At 37.8% G+C, this 22,574-nt stretch overlaps 1 protein-coding gene across 1 annotated transcript; it reads left to right on the top strand.

The window, feature by feature from the left end:
• Positions 1-962: 962 nt before the first annotated feature.
• On the top strand, positions 963-22,153 carry UBA2 (ubiquitin like modifier activating enzyme 2). Its single transcript, XM_008167019.4, has 17 exons — positions 963-1,408; positions 3,872-3,955; positions 4,261-4,331; positions 6,344-6,408; positions 6,955-7,055; positions 7,239-7,360; positions 10,608-10,675; positions 11,002-11,123; positions 12,274-12,373; positions 13,031-13,191; positions 16,601-16,694; positions 16,811-16,923; positions 17,009-17,164; positions 17,837-17,933; positions 18,484-18,589; positions 19,435-19,571; positions 21,253-22,153. The coding sequence occupies exons 1-17, from the start codon at positions 1,265-1,267 to the stop codon at positions 21,432-21,434; spliced, it is 1,923 nt and encodes a 640-aa protein (XP_008165241.1). The 5' UTR covers positions 963-1,264; the 3' UTR covers positions 21,435-22,153.
• Positions 22,154-22,574: the final 421 nt, after the last annotated feature.

Here is a 22,574-nt window from a genome sequence, read left to right as displayed (position 1 = left end):
ATAGTGATTTAGTAGTACATATTCTAGCTAGTCACTATGACTACTTTGAAACTGTTAGGGATGGGAGGGAAAGGAGGAAGGTTGTTCTTATTACACTTGCTCTAGCTTTATTTTGTTTGGCTTATGTTAGCCAGGCAGCATTCTAGAGTCCTGCAACTGTTCATCAGGAAAAGTTGACCCCTTCTGTAGGGTTCTATATACTAGTCAGATTAAATTTGTTAGTCTCTAAGGTGCCACAAGTACTCCTGTTCTTCTTTTAGTCAGATTAAGTATAAAATACAGGCATTTCAATTGCATTTCTTTATCTTCAGTTGGCATTAAGTGAATATGCAGTTTGTGATCCAAAAATCTCTTACTCTGACTACTGCACTAAGGATGATGAGGGTCTATTTATGAATTTCTGCTGTGATTCTAACACTGAGTTCCAGATGCACGACCTCTCCTTGCATTGAGCTTTGTTAAGAAACATTAACAAAGAGCACAGTAGGGGTTAGGTATGGGCTTGATTGTGAAAACAGGGATATAAGAAGTTTGAGTCCCAACCCATTTACACACAAACGTTTTTGTATGGGAAGCTTCTAGTACAGATAGCACACATTGCATTTGTATTTAGCACGTAGAAGTGAAGCTAAGCTGTGCCTCTAAGGCTAACACATTTTAAAAACAAGTTAAAACATTATTCCTTTGTAGATAAGCATTGCTAAGCTATGATTACAAATGAAAAGATTTTTTTAACCTAGATGGAGTAGGCACCATGTAGATGAGATCAAAAAGCAATAGAACCCCCTCTGCTTACACTTCAGATGAGGCGGTTTTCACAGCACGATAGCAATCCTGCCCAATCTGTGTTTTTGCCGTGAAGACACAATTGGTGGGGAGGACAGGACTACAGCCACTGGATCCCAGCTGGCAGAGGGCGGAAGCCGTTGTCGCCCTCAACAGCACGTGACCCAAGCCCACCAGGAGCCATTTTTCTGAGCTCTTCGCTAGAGTAGACTTGTGTACAAGACAGAAACTGAACCCGGCTCTTCTGCGTCTCCACCCGCCGCTGTCGCCACTTGGCGTCAAGCCACGCTAGGCGCGTTCGCTATCGGCGTTCGGAGCGGCCCGTTCTCCTCCCCGCCGGCAGGGGGCGCTGCCACAGTTACAGGCAGCGGAGGCTGCTTCAGTGCGGGCTGCGGCTCGTCGTTGTCCCGAGCGCGGCCCGGCGCTGAGGAGAGACGCGCGGAATCGCTGCCCGCCCGCGCGCTGCCTCCCCCTCGCCATGTCCGTGCCGGTGTCGGGAGCCCTGCGCAGGGAGCTGGCGGAGGCCGTGTCCGGGGCTCGGCTGCTGGTGGTGGGAGCCGGCGGCATCGGCTGCGAGCTGCTCAAAGATTTGGTGCTCACCGGCTTCAACAACATCGACGTGGTGCGGCCCGGGGCCGGAGCGACCGCCGGGCGGGGAGAGGGGGCCGGGGCCGGGGAGCGGATACGGGCTTGAGGAAAGCGGATCGGAGGGAGCCGAGCCCGGCCCGCTTTGCGGGGGTGGAAGCAGGTCGCGGGGGGCGGGCAGCAGCTCCCGGGAGTGTGCGCCGTGCTCCCCTCCCCCCCTCATTGTGTGTTTTCAAACTGCTCCTACCCGCCAAAGCTGCAGGCACTAGGGAGGGGCTGCACCGCCCCGCAGGGCCCCCTGCGCATGGGCCTCCGGGGCTGGAGGGAGAAGAGGTTACAGTGGGGGGGAGAGGTGGGAGCTGGCTTGGCAGGGCTGACGGGGGATGGCCTGCGTTGGGCGGATGGGGAGTACTTACCGCTTGTGTGAAAAGAAACCCTGACAGAAAATAAATAAAGTTCCAAGCCCGGGGACCCCCAATATCAAACCCAGTGTAACGATGGTGTGCGCTGTGCGTGCTGTAGGGATTGGCTGTCCAGAAAATACTGAAGACTAGAGTGAGATCTCTCGCTCTCCAGGAATTCACATGTGTTCTCTGAGAATTCACTAATAACATCTGCATGGGAAGGCACCGCTGTCTGTCTTCCCCCCACAGGGATTGTACAGTCACATGCGAAGTAGAAGCGTCACTTCTCCGAAAGCTAGTAGACAGAAACCCATGTGGGAAATAGCATATCATGTTTGCCTCTTTTCAGCTGCCCCCTTAAAATCTTAACAAAACGTCGGTGTTCATTTTTGCTTAATGCTTGCTGTCTCTTAGTAGAGATGTTAATATCTTGAACAGACTGCTGCTGTTGTCTGCTGGGTGACACTAAAAGCGAAATATGTGGGTGGTGAAATTGTATTTTTAGATACTGAGTTGTAAAACTGTCAGTCTTGAAAGTCCAATTCTGATACTTCCTTCAGGCTGTTGCTTTCACTTTTGTTTCCTGATGCTAATCTCTAAACAGGAGTATAGAAGAAGGGGCAAAAAGGAGAGGGGGGAAAAAAAGACTATTAGAACTTTGGGCAGAAAATTAATGTCTCCAGATAAACCTGGTTTTCAGCTCTTAATTCATTACTATCATGTAATGCAGTTGTGAAGAAACTTTTTTAAAAAGGCAAATTATAAATTTAGCAGGTATGTTAGGCACCTGTTTTATATCCATCACTGTTTTGACCTGTCTGCATTTGGCCATAAACAAAGTTTGAAAATGTGTGGAAAACACAGATTTTAAGTTTAGTTCTGAGAAGTTTTGTTCATGTCCAAACGTGCTTAACAAACCAAATTAGGAACTTTTATCTGAAATCACGTTTTGATACTTGGCAACTGGTTTCCAGACCCATGGCCATGTTATTCCACAAGCAGTCCCATTTATTTCAGTATGTTCCGGATGGAGTTAACATTAATATTGTGCCAGTGAACCAAACCTAGCAAAGAGAAAAAGATCAACATTTTTATTCATTGTGAGGCATTTTTCGTGTTTTCCTCACCTTGTTATTACTGGACTCTTGTTAAAAAATATCAAGTACTTTTGTTCCAAAGATTGCTGTGGCTGCCTTGGAAAATCAAGGGTTATAAGCTAGGTAAATTTTCCACTGGCATGTTTAGTATTTTGCTTGTGCGCCTGTTTTAGGACCCTGTCCAACTCTATTAGCATAAGTAAGGATTTGATCAGGTCCCTAGTTTTGTTCCCTTTACTCTTCTCTCTCTCTTTTCGACAGCAGTTTGAGAGTGTTATCAAAATTTGACTGTGGAGAAAGGGGCTGAGGAATAGACAAGGAGAATGAGAGCAAAGCTATAATTATTGTGCAAAATACTTTTGTTATTTTACAAAAATTATTTTTGTCCAATATCAGTAAAATGAAATGTAAGGGTTCTTAGGAATTAGGACAGTGTCAATTTGGGCATGTTGCACATTTTGGATATTTTGTGGCATATATTTTTAATCTGCCTCATGGCATGAGTAGGCATTGATGTCAGCAGGTTTGTCTAACAAAATTTTATTGTTGAACATAATTTTGATCGATCAAGTTAGGTGACAGCACTGAACATGATTAGTCCTCTACACTGATTGCTAAGTTATGGTCAGCATTTTCATCTAACTCAGTTTTTCAAAACAGTTCAAATGTGATCAGTTTTTAATATGCAGAACTAGTTTGTGTAATCCCTGTATTAGACTGTAGTGAAGGCTACTGTGTCACGATGTAAACTGAAATATACTAAGATACACATTCATCTGGAAAAAGAGAAATAGAAGCTACTGCATACCTGAAATGTGACTGAGTTAATATTGATTTAAGAACTTTCACTTCTGCACTTTACTTGATAAACTGCAGTGGATCTGAAAATTGTGCTCTCTGAAGATAGCATGAAGAACTACTCTATTTTAATGTTACATACACTGCTTTTGATCTGTTTAGTTTGTAAATGTGAAACGGCTGCCTCTTATGTACTTATAGATTGATCTGGATACTATTGATGTCAGCAACCTAAACAGGCAGTTTTTGTTTCAAAAGAAACATGTTGGGAGGTCAAAAGCACAGGTAAGGAGAAAATTTTGAAAACTTACCTTTTTCTAATGAATATAATAAACATCTTTCCTATTATGAATGTAATGTTAAAATAGTTATTGTACATACTGAATCAATGTTGAAAATGTATGATTCATATATAGCTTGTAATATTCTTTTCTGCTTTCTAAAATAATTGATGGAGTAAGTATTAGTTGATACAGTATTTCTTCATTTTAAAAAATTAAACCCCAGTATTAATGCATAATGTTGCAGAATTGTTGGATCTTGAATGTAAGGAAGAAATATTGGACTACCAATTGTTTGTTCTTTTCCAGGTTGCCAAGGAAAGCGTGTTACAGTTTTACCCAGAAGCTAATATTATAGCTTATCATGACAGTATCATGAAGTATGTTTGTCTTAAATTTTATTTAAATACTCTTATTATTGGGAATTTCATTCATATATATATATAACATGCAGTTTTAAGGAGGAGATTTTATAAAATTACTAAATATTGAAAAAATTAGCTATAAATGTGAGGCTACAGCAAACTGAATGACTTGAGTTTGGGCATGAACTTATGAATTTTCTTTTAATGATATTTATTCAAATGTTTGTATCCAATTTCTCCTTTTTTCAACCGTTGTGGAAGTTTTCTAGAACAGTGTTACTCAGCCTTTTTGATACCAGGGACCAGCTTTCTGCCTTCCTACACTGTGTCAGACCGACGCCAGTCCTCAGACAGGTCATTGAGAAACACTGCTCTAGAACATTGAATTCTGCTTGGGCCTCATGTACTAAATGGATAGATGTGTAATTTGAATATTTTTTAAAAGTATGTTGAGTTCTTAAAAACCAGAAGACACTATAACATGCGTGGAGATTAATACATTTGCATATTCTACTCTTATACATGTGAAACACTCTTAAAATCGTAATTTGACCCTAACTCTGTGTGTCAACAGTTAACCATATTTAAAAATCTAGTTAACAGTTAACGTCTTTAATGTACTAGATCAATACAGTACAAAATACATCTTTCCATAAGCTGGAATAATTCTAATCGTTTCATTTGTGTTTTTCCAGTTCCTTCAATACCACGTTTTACGTTGTGTTAATGTTAATTGTTGACACACAGGCATTTAAATCTTTATTAGCTTCACCCTTTTTCTTCATTCCTAAAATTTTAAATCCATTAAATGTATTTTCCAGAATATACTTCTCTTCTCCCATCAGCCCCTTTTCCCTGCCTTTTAAAAAAAATATGGAATTTTTTTCTAATTGGGTTACAAACGTTATAAACGGGTTAATAGTTAATGTTATAACTTTTACTAAATCAACATCGCTACAGTATTTGATTTAGAAAGTTAAAATGCGAATTAAAAGATGCAGTCAAATAAATTTTTATAGTTCACTTTTTGTTTTGCTTTCCCTTTATTAGTTGTAAAACCCTTCAGCATTTGGAAAAATTCTTTGCATATTAAATTTGCCTCTTTCACTACCAGACATTAACATTTCCCCCCCCCTTTTTACAGTGGAATTTATATGCACATCGTGCTTTCTGATTACAAGTTTTTTCATAGCTATTAAATGGGGACTTGGGGGATATGTAGTGCATTCTTCCCCAGTGTGGCTGAAAAGATTTTTGTGTGAATTATAATGGTCAATATTGGCAGAAATTTGCACAGTTCTGGAAATACTATTGGTGAGTTAACTACAACTCCAGAACTTAAAAGGAGAATTTTCACCCTGCTTTGGATCATGGGTGTGATTTTTTTTTTTTTAAGTGTAACTACAAAGGACATTTTCCACCAGACAATTGTATAGACTAATTGTCAGTAATAATAGGAGAGGTAATAAATAATGCTGTTCAGTAAAAGTAGTTCTTTATTTTTAACAGTTGGTGGTTATGTATTTTGTTTGTGCATATATTGTGTTTGTATGTATATTATTCTATTATATTCTATGTATATTATTCTAAACATTTCTAAAAGTTTCTGTGTGTTTAAGAACTTTGAGTAATAATACCATATCTCGGAGAGAAATTAAAACCAAATTTAGAAAAAAAAAACCCTTCCAAAATAACTTATAACTAATAGCATTTTTAAATAAAAAAGTCATATCTTTAAAGTCCACTGTTTTGGGCTTCTGAGTCCAGTAGGGAAGCTTGGAATAGCTTCTTTTCAGTAGTATAATGTTCCCATTCCTAGCCCTGCAGGGTTGAGGAATATGAGACTTTAAATTGGGCAGAGGACAGGTGAAGTAGTTAAAGGTGAGTGGTAAACTTAGCTTATGTCTGTGCAATTTATCACATGGATATCATTTCTGCTTACATTGTTTGTGTGTAGAATTTCTGCTGTGCCATAATAACCAAAAGCCATTTAGTAAGATGGTTTTAATATTTTTTCTTTTCTACAGCCCTGACTATAATGTAGAATTCTTCCGGCAGTTTACATTGGTTATGAATGCTTTGGATAACAGAGGTGAAGTTTCTACTTTTTTATGGCTTTATTTCTGAGATGAAATAAATGTGAACTGCACATAAAAGTGTAGAAGCTAAAAATTACGGAAATCTGATGTAAATTCTGACATTAATGCTCTTTGCAGCCTCAGGTAAGTCACTCAGGCTCTGGCTTTGTTTCGCCACCTGCAAAATGAGGCTACTGCTTACCTACTTCACTAGGGCGGCTTTAACGTATACTTCATGTTTGTACAGTTTGGACTTTGAAAATGAACAGCGGTGTATATAGTAAGTGTTAAGAATTAAAAGTGTGTCCCCCATGGTAGGAAGGTCCACTTGATGTATATACATAACTACATTTTAGTTGGAGGTTTCTATATTAAAAACAGCTGTTAATGTATTGTACTAACTGAAAGATTGGTGTTATGAGAGAGGCACGGTGGTGTGTATAATGAAAAGGGGTAGATGCAGATATATATTATGCAGAAGGCTGGTCTCCAGCCTTTCCAAAGTCAAACATTCTTTTTTAGTTAATATTCAAATTAATCCTGAATGCTTTCTCTTCCAGCTGCACGTAACCATGTGAACAGGATGTGTCTGGCTGCTGATGTTCCTCTTATAGAAAGTGGAACTGCAGGCTACCTTGGACAAGTAACAGTTATCAAAAAGGTTAGTTGGTATAATGTTTTGTTGTTGTTTGATTCATTGATTCTTTCGGATAGCATAGGCTGGATAATGTCCTTTATATTTATCGAGATATTGCTAACATTGTCATTTTTTAATGATGAATACCATAACAATAGCCATCACAGTGTGACTTACGGAAATAGTTATCTTTGCCTGAATCTATAGGGAGTGACAGAGTGTTATGAATGTCATCCTAAACCAACTCAGAAGACTTTTCCAGGCTGCACAATTCGCAACACTCCATCAGAACCTATCCACTGCATTGTGTGGGCAAAGTATTTGTTCAAGTAAGTAAACATATTTTAAGAAAATAGCTATCACACTGCACACTGTTTTCTAATTTCTAAATGTATCTCCAGCAACAAAAAAATTAAAATAGGCAAATTAAAAATTACTTTACTGTATCCTTTTTTCTTTTCCAAACTTCTACCACTTTTGAGGAATGCACTGAAAACCTACTGATAACTTGCCCAATCTGTTTCACGTAATGATAGAACAGACTCTAAAAACAGACTGATATTCTAGTATCACAAAGAGAAACTGGCAAAAAAATTTCTCAGGCACATTGATATGAGTTGATTGGAGGTGTGTTTGCCTATTGCTTCATTATAAATCGTGTTTTGTGGGAAGCCAAGGCATATTTGCTACCATAATTACTTTATTGATTGAAGAAATTTGCTGCCTTTTTAGAGGCATCAGCTTACTTCAGTATAAATAAAAGGGATAGACACAGTATTGTTGGAGTTATATAAATGAGGAGGTAATTTAAGAGAAACTTGGCTTTACAGCTCATTTGTTTCCATTTAGGAAACAACGGTGCCATTTAGCTTTGTGTTGTCTTGCTGAAAAGAACATAATTTAAGATTAGATGTTACTTGCAAGATCTCAGTATGACCTCAGGACTAAATTTCTGAGCTGGAGATTTATTATTACAAAAATTTTCTCTTCCTTTCATGTTGACTGGTTGATAGCAGTAAAGATCATAAGCTTTGAGGGAAATGTATTAAAGACAGTACCCTCTTGACAGACATTTGAAAGGCAACGAATACTAACTCCTGTGCCTTAGTTTGTTTTCAATTATAAACTGCATTACATGATAGATGAGTCTAGCTTCCTGTTGAGCCAGAATAAAGAGATAGAGGTGGTTTTTGATAGTTTCTTGCCGTTTGTTTCAAATATAAGTTCCCAGTCATAGGTCTTGGTGTTCCTTCAAGAGGTTAGGTCATGCAGCCTTAAAACAAAATTGCCATGAGATGAACTTTTTTATTCTGGAATTTTTCTGTTCATGGGAAAGATAAATAGCTCTACTGCAGGATGAGGCTAGTTAATGTCTCAGTCCATGTTTGTAAGAACATTCCATTTGGAATTCCATTCTTCACTTTATATCAGCTCTATAGAAGTGCAGACTATGGGCATTTTGTTTTCTTGCCCTATAACTGTGTGTGACATTACCCAGGGTACAATCTGAACTGTTTAACAGCTGTGTCCCCTCAATTCTCCAGCCTGGGTGCCTTTTACCCTGCTTCGCTGTGAGAGCAATCACTCCTGGTCTGCCCACACACAGCCTCCAGCATGTAAATTACTCCCAGCTATATTGTATGAGTGCTATGGCCAGCCGCTCTTGAATTACACTTCAGAGCAACACCAGCAATTTCCCAGTTCCAGACTTTCCCCAGAAGTGTGCCCTCTCCTGGACAACACAAGCTCATATAAAGTCCATCATTTCATTAACAGAAAATGAAATGCACAAATCTTGTTATCCCAAATGAAGTTTCCTGAACACTTCAAACATACTGGTTTAGATAAAATAATAAAACAAGTTTATTAATTATAGAAATAAATATTTTAAGTAACTACAAGTAATGAGGCATAAAAGTCAGAATTGTTTACAAAGAAATAAAAGGTAAAAACAAAACTAATACCTAACTTAACAAGGTAAGTGAATTCAAATCAAAAGGTGTCTCTCACCACATGTTCTGGCAGTCTTACTGGCAGAATTCCTTTCAGACAGGATTCCCCCCCACACCACATGTTCTGGCAGTCTTACTGGCAGAATTCCTTTCAGACAGGATTCCCCCCTCAGTCCAAAGCTGTTTTTTTTATTCCTCAGGTGTTGTGGTTGCTGTGGGGAAAGAGAAAGGAACAACTTGCGGCATCTGTTCCTCATTCTTATCATTTTCCTCCTCTTTGAGAATCATCTCCAGCTGAGATTCAGGAGAGAGAGAGTCTGTGGGGACAGGAACCTCTAGTTGTTCCTTTACCAACATGTAAATTTCTCACTCTCACCCTTTTGCCTGCCAAAGAATGGCCATTTAACCAGGTGATGGTCTATTTGATTTTGTTGACACCTGGCTGAGGCGCCAGTTTGCCTTTTGTCTCTGAGGAATTGGTTTGTGACTGCTTCCCCAGATTTGGAAAATGGCTTAGTAACATCATTCAGTAGAATCTTATAACTTTATATACAATGTTGGCACACATATTGTACTTGGACAATAATGATCAGCAAATTATGAGTTTTCAAATGATACCTCGTGAGGCATACTTTGTGCAAAATTTGTCATAGTTTTGAAAAAGGAATGAATATGGGGTACCGACTGTCACACTGTGTATGGCTGACTTTTAATTAGTCTGTTCTTTTATCAAAGTATGCTTCCCTTTCAGAATATTTTGTGCATCATTTTTGGGGTCCAAATAAATTTGGTATATACATCTCACTTCCATGCTATAGAAGCGCTGAGAAATGGCGCAGGGGTGGGCAAACTTTTTGGCCCAAGGGCCACATCGGGGAATAGAAATTGTATGGTGCGCCATGAATGATCACATAATTGGGCTTGGGGTGCGGGAGGGGGTGAAGGCTCTGGGATGGGGCCAGAAATTAGTTCAGGGTGCGGGCGGGGGCTCCCGGCTAGGGCGGGGGGGAGGGGTTGGGCTCTGGCTGGGGCTGGGGATGAGTAGTTTGGGGTGTAGGAGAGTGCTCTGGGTTGGGACCGAAGGCGGGAGGGGGATCAGAGCTGGGGCAGGAGGTTGGGGTGTGGGGAGAGGCTCAGGGGTTCAGGCTTACCTCAAGCAGCTCCCAGAAGCAGCAGCATGTCCCTTCTCCGGCTCTTGTGCGGAGGTGTGGCCAGGCAGCTGCCCGCTGCCCCGTCTGCAGGCACCGCCCCTGCAGCTCCCGTAGGAGCTGGACAGGGGCCATGCCACGGCTTCTGGGAGCCTCATGGTGCGGCCCCCAATCCTGCTCTCCGGCTGGAGCACCGGAGTGGGGCAAGCCCCAGACCCTGCTCCCCAGCGGGAGCTCACGGGCTGGCTTAAAATGGCTTGCGGGCCATAGTTTGCCTACCCCTGCTGTGGTGGCTTCTCAGAATATAAATACTAGATTTAACACAGCTGTGATGGTCAAGTAGAATAGACTGGGATAATTAAAGCATCTATCACTAATTTTTTATGACAGGCTTTAAAAAAACAGGTATAAATAAGTAACTACTTACTTAACAATTATCTTGTGATAATCTTGTGTTTTGTTTTTTAAATACATAGTCAGTTGTTTGGTGAAGAAGATGCTGATCAGGAAGTATCCCCTGACAGAGCTGATCCTGAAGCTGCCTGTGAGTGACATAAATCAGTCACTTCATTGTATATCAGTTGTGTTAATAAAAATGTCCTATTCAGTTTTACAGCTAGTTGTATGATATTCAATTTAATATTAGTCTATTAAGAGACAATCCTGAGAACTGTCTACTTTCCCTTCTCCTTTTGGATTCTCTGATAGGCCAACGGATTGCAGAGGGAAAAAACCTCTGAATACTTCAAAGACAGGTGAATGTTCAGTTCTATTCCCTGGATAGCTTTAGTTTATCCACGATGAAAAATATTTTGGGTCACAACTTGCTTTTTTTAAATTCAAAAACATAATCAACCTTTTATTTTATAGGGGAGCCAACAGAAGCAGAAGCCAGAGCAAGAGCATCTAATGAAGATGGTGATATTAAACGTGTTTCAACTAAGGAATGGGCTAAATCAACTGGATATGATCCAGTTAAACTTTTCACTAAGGTAGTAGTTTTGCTCCCAATATATATTTTTGTTTGAAGTGTGTGCATTATTATAAACTTAAGCGAAATTTTACAACTTGGATGCTTTAAGTTAGCAGTCAAATCTGATTATTTAAGAAAAATAATAATCCTGATATGACACTGAGGCCTTGTCTACACTGCCACTTAACAGCGCTGAAACTTTCTCACTCAGGGATGTGAAAAAACACCCCCCTGAGTGATGCGAGTTTCAGCGCTGTAAAGTGGCAGTGTAGACAGTGCACCAGCGCTGGGAGCTACTTCCCTTGTGAGGGTGGGTTTTTTTACAGCAGCGACTACAAAGCCACGTTAAAGCGCTGCCGTGGCAGCGCTTTAATGTTGGTAGTGAAGACATACCCTGACAGTAGTTTTTGTTGTAGCATTGTGGTCCTACCATGTATACTCTTCTCCCTGTGCTTCAGTGGAGGGACAGTTACCAGCTGCCTCTGTTCCACCAGAGTAATGACTAAATGGTAGTTAAATTTACAGCTGATTTAGTTATTTTTAAAGAGGAAAAATTCAAAAACTATTTCTGAGCTCTGTGGGAGCCCCTCTGACATACTCAGACTGGCGTCTGCTTATGGGAAGGTTCTCCTTTGTGCTCTGGGTGCAACCAGTCCCAGGAACAGAGATGTAGATGCTGTTTTAGAGTCCCTCTCCAAACGGTTGTACCTAGTGGACAGAAGTTAGGAACAGGCATGATAAGGACTGTGATGTTAAGCAGTGCAGGCTGTTACCATGGTCCTTAGAATTAGACAACTATTTAAGTTGACATATAGGTAAAAATGCCCTTCAGCACACGTGCCCATACTTGCAATGACTACTTCAGTGTGTGTTTGTGTGGTATCACTATTCCCTTGACACTTCATGGATGATAAAATATTTTGGGTGCTAAGCACAGCTTATTTCTATTTTACATAAAATAGTTAATGTTTTAAGAGTACCTTTTCAATATCTATTTCCCCTTTGTGCCTTCTTGAAGGAGGGGAATTGTTATATAATTGTAATCACTGTGGCTGAAAGTGCTCTCTGGTAGAGAAACACAAACTCTTAATCTTAAAGTAGATTTAAAAATGAAGTAAAACAAGATACATATCTTTACTTTGCTTTTCATTTTTCATATTGTTTTGTAGCTTTTCAAAGATGATATTAGATATCTGTTGACAATGGATAAACTGTGGAAAAAAAGGAAACCTCCTGTACCATTGGACTGGACTGAAGTACAGAATCAAGGTAATCTTTTTTCCTTTTTTTTTTTTTCTCTTTCATTTTTTGTTTGTTCTTGCATGGTATACTTAAGAATTCAACCATATAAAACTGTATGCACTTCACATATCATTGTAACTATTTAAAAATATTGATTTTGACATTATTTAATTCTTTGAAGATTTGCTGTTTCTATGGAGAATGAAAATGCCTTTCTAAATTTGACTTGCATTTGCTATTTCAGGTTTTAAGTACACAATTCTGTAGTTCTCATTTTAAAAAACTGTATGTCACGTCTTCAGGTGAAGCCTCATAGAATACACTGATATATCCTCAGCTGTAACAATCAAGTGTTGTTTAAAGTATACTTCATTCTTGACAATAAAAATGTCTCATACTGAGATTGTCTTCGGACTCCCTTCTGTGTTTGTATTAGTTACAGCAATTTTGAGTTTTCAGCAGTCTTACTGATATGAATATACTACAATTTAGCTTTTGAAAATGCAGAAGTAAGTGCAGATTTGTTATAAGTTATTTCAATCACTCTAGTTTGTGGTTTGTAATTGCATGTTTTCTAAATGGAGTACAATTTTACTAAAATTGGCAAATCTGACATCTTTAAGAAGACTTCTATGAAATTCCTAAATATTTGTAATCTTAACTTCTTTTTCTTTCATTTTGAAGAGAAAAACATGTCTGATCAACAGAATGACTCCTCTTTAGGCCTGAAAGACCAACAGGTTCTAGATGTCAAGAGCTATGCACGTCTGTTTTCAAAGAGTGTTGAAACTCTAAGAGTTCACCTAGCTGAAAAAGGTGATGGAGCTGAGCTTATATGGGATAAGGTTAGTTCAGAAGATGTATAAGAACTGGTCATATGCTAAGTAAACATGCTAATCAATTATTAAAGGCTTTATTTGATTGTAGAGCAGTACTTCTAGGAACAAAAAATAGATCTGGCTATTCATGTGAATGCCTATTTGTACTTAGCCTTTAACAGATATGTACAACAATAGTTAAAACAGTCTGGCAGATAAAATTGTACAGTGCAGGTAATTCCGTTATAAAATACGTATATTTGGGGGGAGTGCAGGGCTGCTGTCCACTTTACCCATCCTGGTCCACAGCCAACCCGCTGCTAGGGCCTTGCCCCCTCCCTCCTGAATGGGGAGGCAGATATAAAAGAGCAATGGATTTACCCATGGTCACACATTAAGCAGAAGAATCAAATATTTGGAAGTAAAATAATTACAGTAACTCCTCACTTAAAGTCGTCCCGGTTAATGTTGTTTTGTTTTGCTGATCGATTAGGGAACATGCTTGTTTAAAGTTGCTCAATGCTCCCGTCTAATGTCTTTGGCAGCTGCCTGCTTTGTCTACTGCTTGCAGGAAGAGCAGCCCGTTGCAGCTAGCTGGTGGGGGCTTGTAACCAGGGTGGACCGGCAGCCCTTCTATCAGCTCCCCCTCCCCTAAGTTCCCTGTGCTGCAGCCACCCAGCAGGCTAGCAATTGCAGCTGCCCTCTCCCCACTGCCATGTGCTGCTCTTGCCCTCTGCCTTGGAGCTGCTCCCCAAGACTCCTGCTTGCTGTGCGGGGGGGGGAGGGAAGGAAGAGGGAGGCTAATGTCAGGGTGTCCCCCTTCCCCTGCTCCTGCACCCCACTTACCCCATCTTCCATAGAGCAGAGGGGACACACCAGGGCTCAGGAAGGAGGGAGCTTGCAGCATCTGGTCTCAGCAAGCTGATCTAATTAACAAGTCAGTGTACTTAAAAGGGGAAATGCGCATATCTCTCTCTCTCACACATACCGCCTCCCTCCATTCCTGCTGCCTTGTAGAATGAGAAAGTTAACCCTTGAGGGCTCAGCTAATTGCTAGTTCATCATTTAGCAGTAAGGGAAATATCCCACCCTCTGATTCCTCCACCTCAACCAAGCTTCACGATCATCATCACTGTGTACCAATATTAAATTGTTTAAAGCTTCTACTGTGTGTGTGTATATATGTATATAATATAGTCTTTTGTCTGGTGAAAAAAATTTCCCTGGAACCTAACCCACTCATTTATATTAATTCTTATGGGGAAATTGGATTTGCTTAACATCATTTCGCTTAAAGTCGCATTTTTCAGGAACATAACTACAAGGTTAAGTGAGGAGTTACTGCACTTTTAAAAGTTGACACATCTGCTAGAGCAGTGTGGAGCAGTTTTGCCACTTCTAGTTGTGGCTTTTAAAATAATTTTACTTTGTTAGTCAGAAGAGAGATATGGTAATACCTTTTATTGGACCAACTTCTGTTGGTGTAAGGGACAAGCTTTCAAGTTTCTACCAAGCTTGTCCAGTCTACGAACAGAAGTTGATTCAGTAAAAGATATTACCTCACCCACCTTGTGTTTCTCATATCCTGGGACCAACACGGCTACAACAGCACTTGAAACAACAATGGAAGGTACTGAATTTATTAGTCATATCCATTTAATTCCTCTCCAGTATAGGCCCTTACACAGAGGTGTAAGGATGGAACCCATTACTGTGTAAAGCTAGTGCAAAACTCTAACCATAGACATCTGATATATTATGAAACTTTGTTAAAGAAAAGTGAGGAACAGAAGAGTTGATCTGGCCATTGTCTGAACATCAGAAATAATGTGATCTTGTCTGTGAGCTCTGGCTATCTGAGTAGAAATGAACAGCGGAGAGTTTCTTTTTTAAATGACCTCGCCACACTTTAAGCAGTGGGGGCCATTGTCTGGCTTATCAGAAAAGGCCAGAGGCAGCTTCATGTCAGGTCAGTGTGGGGATGTTAACCATCCTCCCCAGGTGACTGGAAGAAAGGAGGGACTATTTATGTCCACGCAGATTGGCCTAGCCAAGGGGGATATATTTATTTTTTTGCCTTCACCAAAGCTGGTTGGGGGCAAAAAAAAGTTAGCAGGGATTAGGCTGTGATGTTGCAACTCATTATGTAAACTTGGGGCAGTTGTCTCATGCACGTACTCCATAGGGAAGGGATGCAGTGATCAGATAAAATTGGTAAGGGACTTAAAGGAGGTACTCCTTAAAGGAGCGGAAACAGGGGCAGGGGTTCAGGACTCTTGTGACTGGTACAACAGGGAGTAAATCTTTTATAGTCCCCCACTCCCTATTCAGGAGGAGGAGGCAAGATCATAGCAGTGGGTTGGCCTTGAGCCAGGATGGGTAAAGTGGGAATGTGGACAGCAGCCCTGTACCCCCCAGGTATATGTACTTCATTTGGGAATTACCTGCACTGTACACTTTTTTTCGGTACTTCCAGACATTTAGGAATAAATTACAGCCTAATTAAACCACATCCAGTGTCTCATGTCCTCTTTTTGGCATAGCCGGACAATAGTCTTTCTGCAGTACACTTGTATAGTAAAAGATCTGGATTGTTGTACTGCCATTTCTGAAAAAAAATGTGGTTGGAACAAAGAGTTGTTTATAGAAACAACATATAAGAAGAGTCAGATTTCAAACTGAATTATCAGTGAATCCAATAATGTCAATATAATACAAAAAGACAAAATAAAAGATATGACTTCACTGACCTTGTCTCTCTAATATCATGGGTCTGACATGGCTACAACTACACAACATATAATAAAATATAAACACAGATTTAAAAAAAAAACAGTTAAGATGTCAAATTAGTAATAGGTAATATAAAGTCTTAATATTATTAATACATTTTTTAAAAAAATCCCACTAAAGCGCTAATCCTGCAAGCTACTATGCATCATCATACCATCAGGATCTTCACTTAAAGATACTTTTATTTTTTCATTGGATGCCAGTGTGATAGAAGAATGGTCACAGATTTGGAAATTAGGAGGTTCTGAATTCTAATCCTGGCTCTGTTGCTGACCTGCTTTGTAGCCCTGCGCAAGTCACCTCATCTGTCCTTTCTCAGTTTTCCTATCTGTTATTGGAGATAAGCCATTCACCTACTTTCAGGGATGTTGTGAGGATTAGTGTCTAGAACTTGCTTTGAACATTTAAAGCATTATGTAAATACATTTACAAAATGAAAATACTTAGTATTTATATTTGTTTAAAGTACCACACTGCCTAAAAGTTGAAACATAATACTATCTGAAAGAAGAAATGCATCAATTTGAATTACTGAGTTTTGTACAAGATCTCTCAAATTGTCTGTATTTATGGTAATAGAATTTTGCAAACATTTCTTCCAATTTAAAATGTATTCTACAATGTTTGTTAAACTTGTTGGCAGGATGACCCATCTGCAATGGATTTTGTTACTTCTGCTGCAAACCTCAGGATGTACATTTTCAGTATGAATATGAAGAGCAGATTTGATATCAAGTGTAAGAATAAAATTAATAATGACTTCATTAAATGAAGTATTTTTCTCTAGCACTCTTTTAAAGATTCATGCACTGGAAAAAAATATCTGTTTTTGCTTTTTTTTTATTTTTTGCAGCAATGGCAGGAAATATAATCCCTGCTATAGCTACAACTAATGCAGTGATAGCTGGTTTGATAGTGCTGGAGGGTTTGAAGATTTTATCAGGAAAAATAGAGCATTGTAGGACGGTAAGTGAGATAACATTTTTGCTTTTGTTTTTAAGTTATTCATTATATATTTGACCCTAATTTTTTGCCCTCTTCTTCCTCAAAGATTTTTCTAAACAAACAACCAAACCCAAGAAAGAAGCTACTTGTTCCTTGTTCCTTGGATCCTCCAAATCCCAGTTGCTATGTGTGTGCAAGTAAACCAGAAGTGACAGTGAAACTTAATGTACACAAGGTTACTGTGTTGACATTACAGGATAAGGTAAAGACTCTGAAACCTTAAATGTCATTTTTTACTTAGCCTTTGCATTTTTTTTTAATTTAAATCTGAGGTTAAGTACCCTTATTGTACTACAAAATTCTGTTGATATTTTAACCTTTTTTATTAAGGTATGTTGAAGTTAGCAATTATGGTACTAAGAGGAGAAAGGGGAACACAAACTAATTAAATATACTTTTTAATTTGCATTTTAAAATCTGTAAGGGAAGTCTAAAGACACATGTCAGTTTCAGAGATTAATTTTGTTAAATAGAAAATGAAATTAAATTCCCTAACTGTATTGCTAGTAATACTTCAGATTATTAAAAATGACTTGTTAAATCCTACCCCAAAGAGCTGCTTATACAATACTGTCATTGTATAGGAATGTTTGAATTTTGTAAATTTTCAGTGAAAGTAATAAAATCCATTATAACATCCTGTCTCTTGTTGAGTATCTTAAAATTAGATTTAAAAAAAAACTAAAAGAGAGGGCCCCAGTTACATACTGTAGACGTTTCTTGTATTGACTGGGTCTTGAGATTCCAGTTATGGTGGAGGAATTTAATTTGATCAAATGAATTTTTAATAGGCTTTAAATGCAAATGCCTCAAGAAGAAGAAATTATTGATCTTAAAATAGAGTGTTGGATATTTGTCATTTTTATCCTTTCAGATAGTGAAAGAAAAATTTGCTATGGTAGCACCAGATGTACAGATAGATGATGGAAAAGGGACTATTCTCATATCTTCAGAGGAGGGAGAAACAGAAGGTATGTCCATACTAGCGTTCTGGTTCGTTTGAAACTGCATTAAGTCCAGATGGCTTAGGATAGTGTTGTTTGAACCTTTTTATTAGTAATCCTGTGTATAAAACAAAAACCTCCCCAAAAGTTATGCACAAATATATTAAAAGATATTAAGGGTTAAGTTGGATGCAGAGCAATCAGGAAATGGAATCAAAATGTTTCTCAGTTCCTTTATGCTTCTGTTTTGCCAAGGTATTGGAAAGATCATAAGGGTTACAGTGTGTATATAAAAATGGGGTGAAAATGAATAAGAAGACTCTGAATCTTCTGGCTTTATGCTTTAAACTCTACCTATAAAACTTTAATGTATGTTTGTACCTTTTTGAATTATTTTATAATGTAGGTAACATTTTATTTAAAGAAATCAAATGTACCTTACCAGTCTCGTTTTCTTACAGTGAAGTATTTGTTTTAAAAAGCAAACTCCTACTCATTGAAGTACTAGTACTAATTCTAGTTCTTACCATAATTTTTGTAAAAATAAATTCTGTAAAATATTTCACTATTTTCGTAGCAAATAACCACAGGAAGTTATCAGAATTTGGAATTCGGAATGGCACTCGGCTACAAGCAGATGATTTCCTGCAGGACTATACGCTGTTAATCAATGTGCTTCATAGGTAAGGATTTTGGAACATTTGTTTTCTTATATATAATATATATTCTATGGAATTGTTCTAAAGAGAATTTTAAACACACAAGTTTAAAACATTAAATGACTAAAAACATAGGAAGACTTTGGGAACATTTGTCTTACTGTTGGATTGAAATAATTGACAATTTTACTGCAAGAAAAGGAACTTGGAGAGATCTTAGTTTAATTAAACAATTTTATGATCCACAAACAAGAATGCAGTGTATTTGCAAAATAAGTACAGTTGGTGGAATCTCAAAGGAGAAAAGAGTTATAGCTTTCTGGACTATCATATCAAAAACTACTAATTACATGGAAGATTGCTTGACTACTTAACTACCTGTGATCAGAATAAGGGGTTGCATGTTTGGTGCTCAAACTCAGTAGTCAGTTGAAAATCTTGGCCTGTTTTTTTACCTGTATAGAATGCTTTTAGAACTAAGGTAAACATAATTATGTGGTGGGGAAGCTGAGTAAATGATTTACATTCTTATAAAATAGATTAATTCACTCAGCATTTGTGATGAACACAGAAAATGGGCATTTAAATTGAAGGAAACTGAGAGGGGAAAAAAAGTTCAAATGACTATTTCCCTCAGCGGTGTTGTTATTTGAAGAGGCATTCTCAGACAGGCCATTGAAGCAAGGTGTGTATGTGAATACAAAAAGCATGTCAGTCAGGAGGGAGCTTGAACAGCTTTTCTGTTTATTATCATTGTGATAATTACATGTTGCTCTCTTAGTAGTGGAGTCAGATATGTGGTTTTGTTTATGAAAAGATCAATGTGGATGCTTACATGTTTGGTTAAAAGTTTATGGGTTTTTCCACAGTGAAGATCTTGAAAAAGATGTAGAATTTGAAGTTGTTGGAGATGGTCCTGAAAAAGTTGGCCCCAAACCATCAGAACCAATTTCTAAGAACATTACCAATGGTAGTGATGATGGAGCACAGCCATCAACTTCAACAGGTAAAGAATACTTATGCGATTGAATTAAAAGCTCCTTTTTCTAGAAACCTACCTGTTTGATTGTGCACTACAATTAAAACATAAAATAAGTGTCCTTTACATGATGACTTAAAGCTAAGTCAGTGTTTCTAATGTGAAATGGCAGTGGGGACCAAGATACCTATTATGAAGCCATCTTATGTGTATATAATATATAAATAGTAAAAAATGCACCTTTGAGATTATCATTAAAAATGTTAATATTTTATCTTAAATGTAAACTTTTAAAAATCTGAACTACTTGAATAGTTTTTCTTATAAGGAAGATGTTGTTTAACGGCAAAGGATTTTGCAGGCATAGAGCAGTTAAAGGACTAGAGTGTCATTTGCAATGATTGTGTAAAATAGACTCATCATGTCATACTGTATGTTGGTGAATAAATAAAATTATTTTTATGAACCCACTCAAAGCAAATACTTCCTGTGTTGCAGCTTTTGAACTGGTTGATGCTGGTGGTAGTTTGATCAAAAAAATCAATTATATAGATAGATATACACACACACTAATAATATCTAGCTCTTAAATTTTATTAAATTTTTAAATTTTCATCAGCAGATCTCAAAGCAGTTGTATTATCCCCATTTTACAGATGGGGGAACTGAGGCACTGGGAGGAATGTGGTTTGCCCAAAGTCAGCCAGTAGGACAGTACCAGGGCTGGGTATAAAACCAAGTCCAGTGTTTTGGACACTAGGACACACTGGGAAAAAGGAGGCACTCTAAGCAAAGCGCGGTGAAAGCAGTATTTGCTAACCAGAAAAATATCCATACCTTCTCCTGCAGTTCTAGAATGTCTCTCTGTCTGAAGGTATCCTAAATAGTTTAAGAAATAACTCAAATGGATATGGGACTCTAAAATTTGAGTTAAGATATTTGAAACTTCCTACTATGCACTCAGAGGTGGCACAGAAGCACAGATTATATGAAACTGAAAGCTTGTTTTGTGTAGAAATTATTATATGTGTATTCTGTTTTATAGTTTTTTGGGAAGTTCATATGACTTTCGTGGTTCTACCCAAAATATATATGCAAAAAAGTGATCACTTTCCCATGCCACTTAATTTATTACTTTTTCTAAAGTGAGAATAAGCATTAGAGTATGGTCAGGATTATTTCAAATTTAGATAGAGACAATTTGTATAAATACTTCGAAAAAAGTTTCTACAGTATATTCATATAAAAAACAGGGTTCTTAAAAGGTAAATCTACTTTTCTCATGTATCCTTTCTGTTCTCTTTACATCTTCCATTGTCATCTGTTAGCCCTTTGTTAACACAGCTTCCCGTCTATTCTTTTTCTCTATTCCTGGTTCTTTTTCTCTCTTATGGAATATGACTGTTAATAGAAGTTCTAATTATTCGTTAAGGGTAAAAGTTGAAGATGGACTGGGACTCAAGTGTGTAATTATTCTTGACTTAAAACACCTGCACATAGGGCATATGTGCATTTCATACTGACTTTGCATGTGCACAAAGATCTTGCCAATTAACCCATCCCAACAAAAAAAGTATTAGACGTTCAAGGGTGGGAATGGCTTATCAAAAAACAATCAGTGCATTTTTGCATTGAAAGCATTTTTCTATTTTTGTGCTAAATGAAATAGTCAGTTTTTAGAGTATACCAATTGATTATTTTTTTTTAGCTCCAGATCAAGATGATGTATTGATTGTTGACTCTGATGATGAAGGTCCTTCGAGCAATACTGATGATGGTATGGAAAATAAAAACCGCAAGAGAAAACTAGAAGATAGAGAGCATGTCAGTACAAAGAGAATGCGTACAGACCAGACAGAAGAGCAAGATGACATAATAGCACTAGACTGAGTGCAACGATAGAACGATATAGATAATGTAATACAATAAGATATTACTTTGGGGTGTGTTAAATGTCCAGAACTAGACTATTTTTATGGCCTTTGTTCCCAGGGAGAATCACACCACTGGCTTACAGAATTTGTGTCCATTCCTCTTGATGATAAAGCACTCGTTTCAATAGAATCTTAGAAGTTTTCCAATATCCTATATTAAATGTAGTAGAAACTTAGTTTATAAATACTTAAACATAAGTATTTGCTTAAACAGTCATGAAAACAAAGCATGTTATTTTTATGTAAATATGTTTAGATATAATTCATTAGGACAAAAAACTACTCGTTTAGTAAAGGGTCATCATTTGAAACCCAGATTTATAAATATTAGATTTTTATTTTCGCTAGACAAAAAATATTTTTAGCCTAGATCTAACCATTTTTCACACCCTCAACTAATTTGAGATAGCAGATTCTTTAAAAACAGAAATAAGAAGTGCTATGTTTAAACTCTCTGATCTTAAACATCAGCTGGCACTGTGTACATTACTGTAAAACAATGTTAATTTACTCAAGTTTTTCAGCACGTACTGCCTGATATGTCAATGTAAGAAGCAAATTTTGTGTATTGTTACAGTTTCAGGTTATTTATATTTGCTGTTTTGTAAAACTCAAATACTATTACTATACTGTACATCTCATGGACCAAATAAACGACATCTGAAATACTTGCTATATCTGTTTGCACAGTCTAAGTTTGTGTGGAATTCTGGGATATTTTACAATGTATACAGTCTTCAGAAATTAATACTGTACTATCTTCATTTTTGAAACATAATCTCATAGTACAGAACTTAAAAATTAATTTGTTTGAGGTAGAAGGGGAATTTTTTTTAATAAAACTTTTTTTCCAATCAATTATTGGCCTATTCAGTGTGAGCATTTAAACCACCTTTTTCCAGGTTGTAATCTCCAATGAATATTGCTACTTAATGGCTTTGGAAAGGGCTGGCACTGGTCTTCATGTGGTTTGTTAGATTACACTAAAACTACTGTTATGGATTTCTTTCTAACAAGAAGTTCTGTAGTTCAGTTTGGTATTTGAAAAATTACTGTGTGGTAAATGTGTACGTTTTGGAACAATATTTTTAATGTA

This window comes from Chrysemys picta, chromosome 14 (assembly GCF_011386835.1).
Source record: "Chrysemys picta bellii isolate R12L10 chromosome 14, ASM1138683v2, whole genome shotgun sequence".
NCBI classification, from domain to species: domain Eukaryota; kingdom Metazoa; phylum Chordata; order Testudines; family Emydidae; genus Chrysemys; species Chrysemys picta.
The sequence above is the reverse complement of the archived record's forward strand: the minus strand, read 5'-3'. Positions and strand labels throughout refer to the sequence as shown.

Coding starts and splice junctions, on each gene's coding strand:
- UBA2 (XM_008167019.4), top strand. CDS start 1,265: ATGTCCGTGCCGGTGTCGGGAGCCCTGCGCAGGGAGCTGGCGGAGGCC. Junction 3,956..4,260: donor TTGGGAGGTCAAAAGCACAG/GTAAGGAGAAAA, acceptor GTTCTTTTCCAG/GTTGCCAAGGAAAGCGTGTT. Junction 7,056..7,238: donor AAGTAACAGTTATCAAAAAG/GTTAGTTGGTAT, acceptor CTGAATCTATAG/GGAGTGACAGAGTGTTATGA.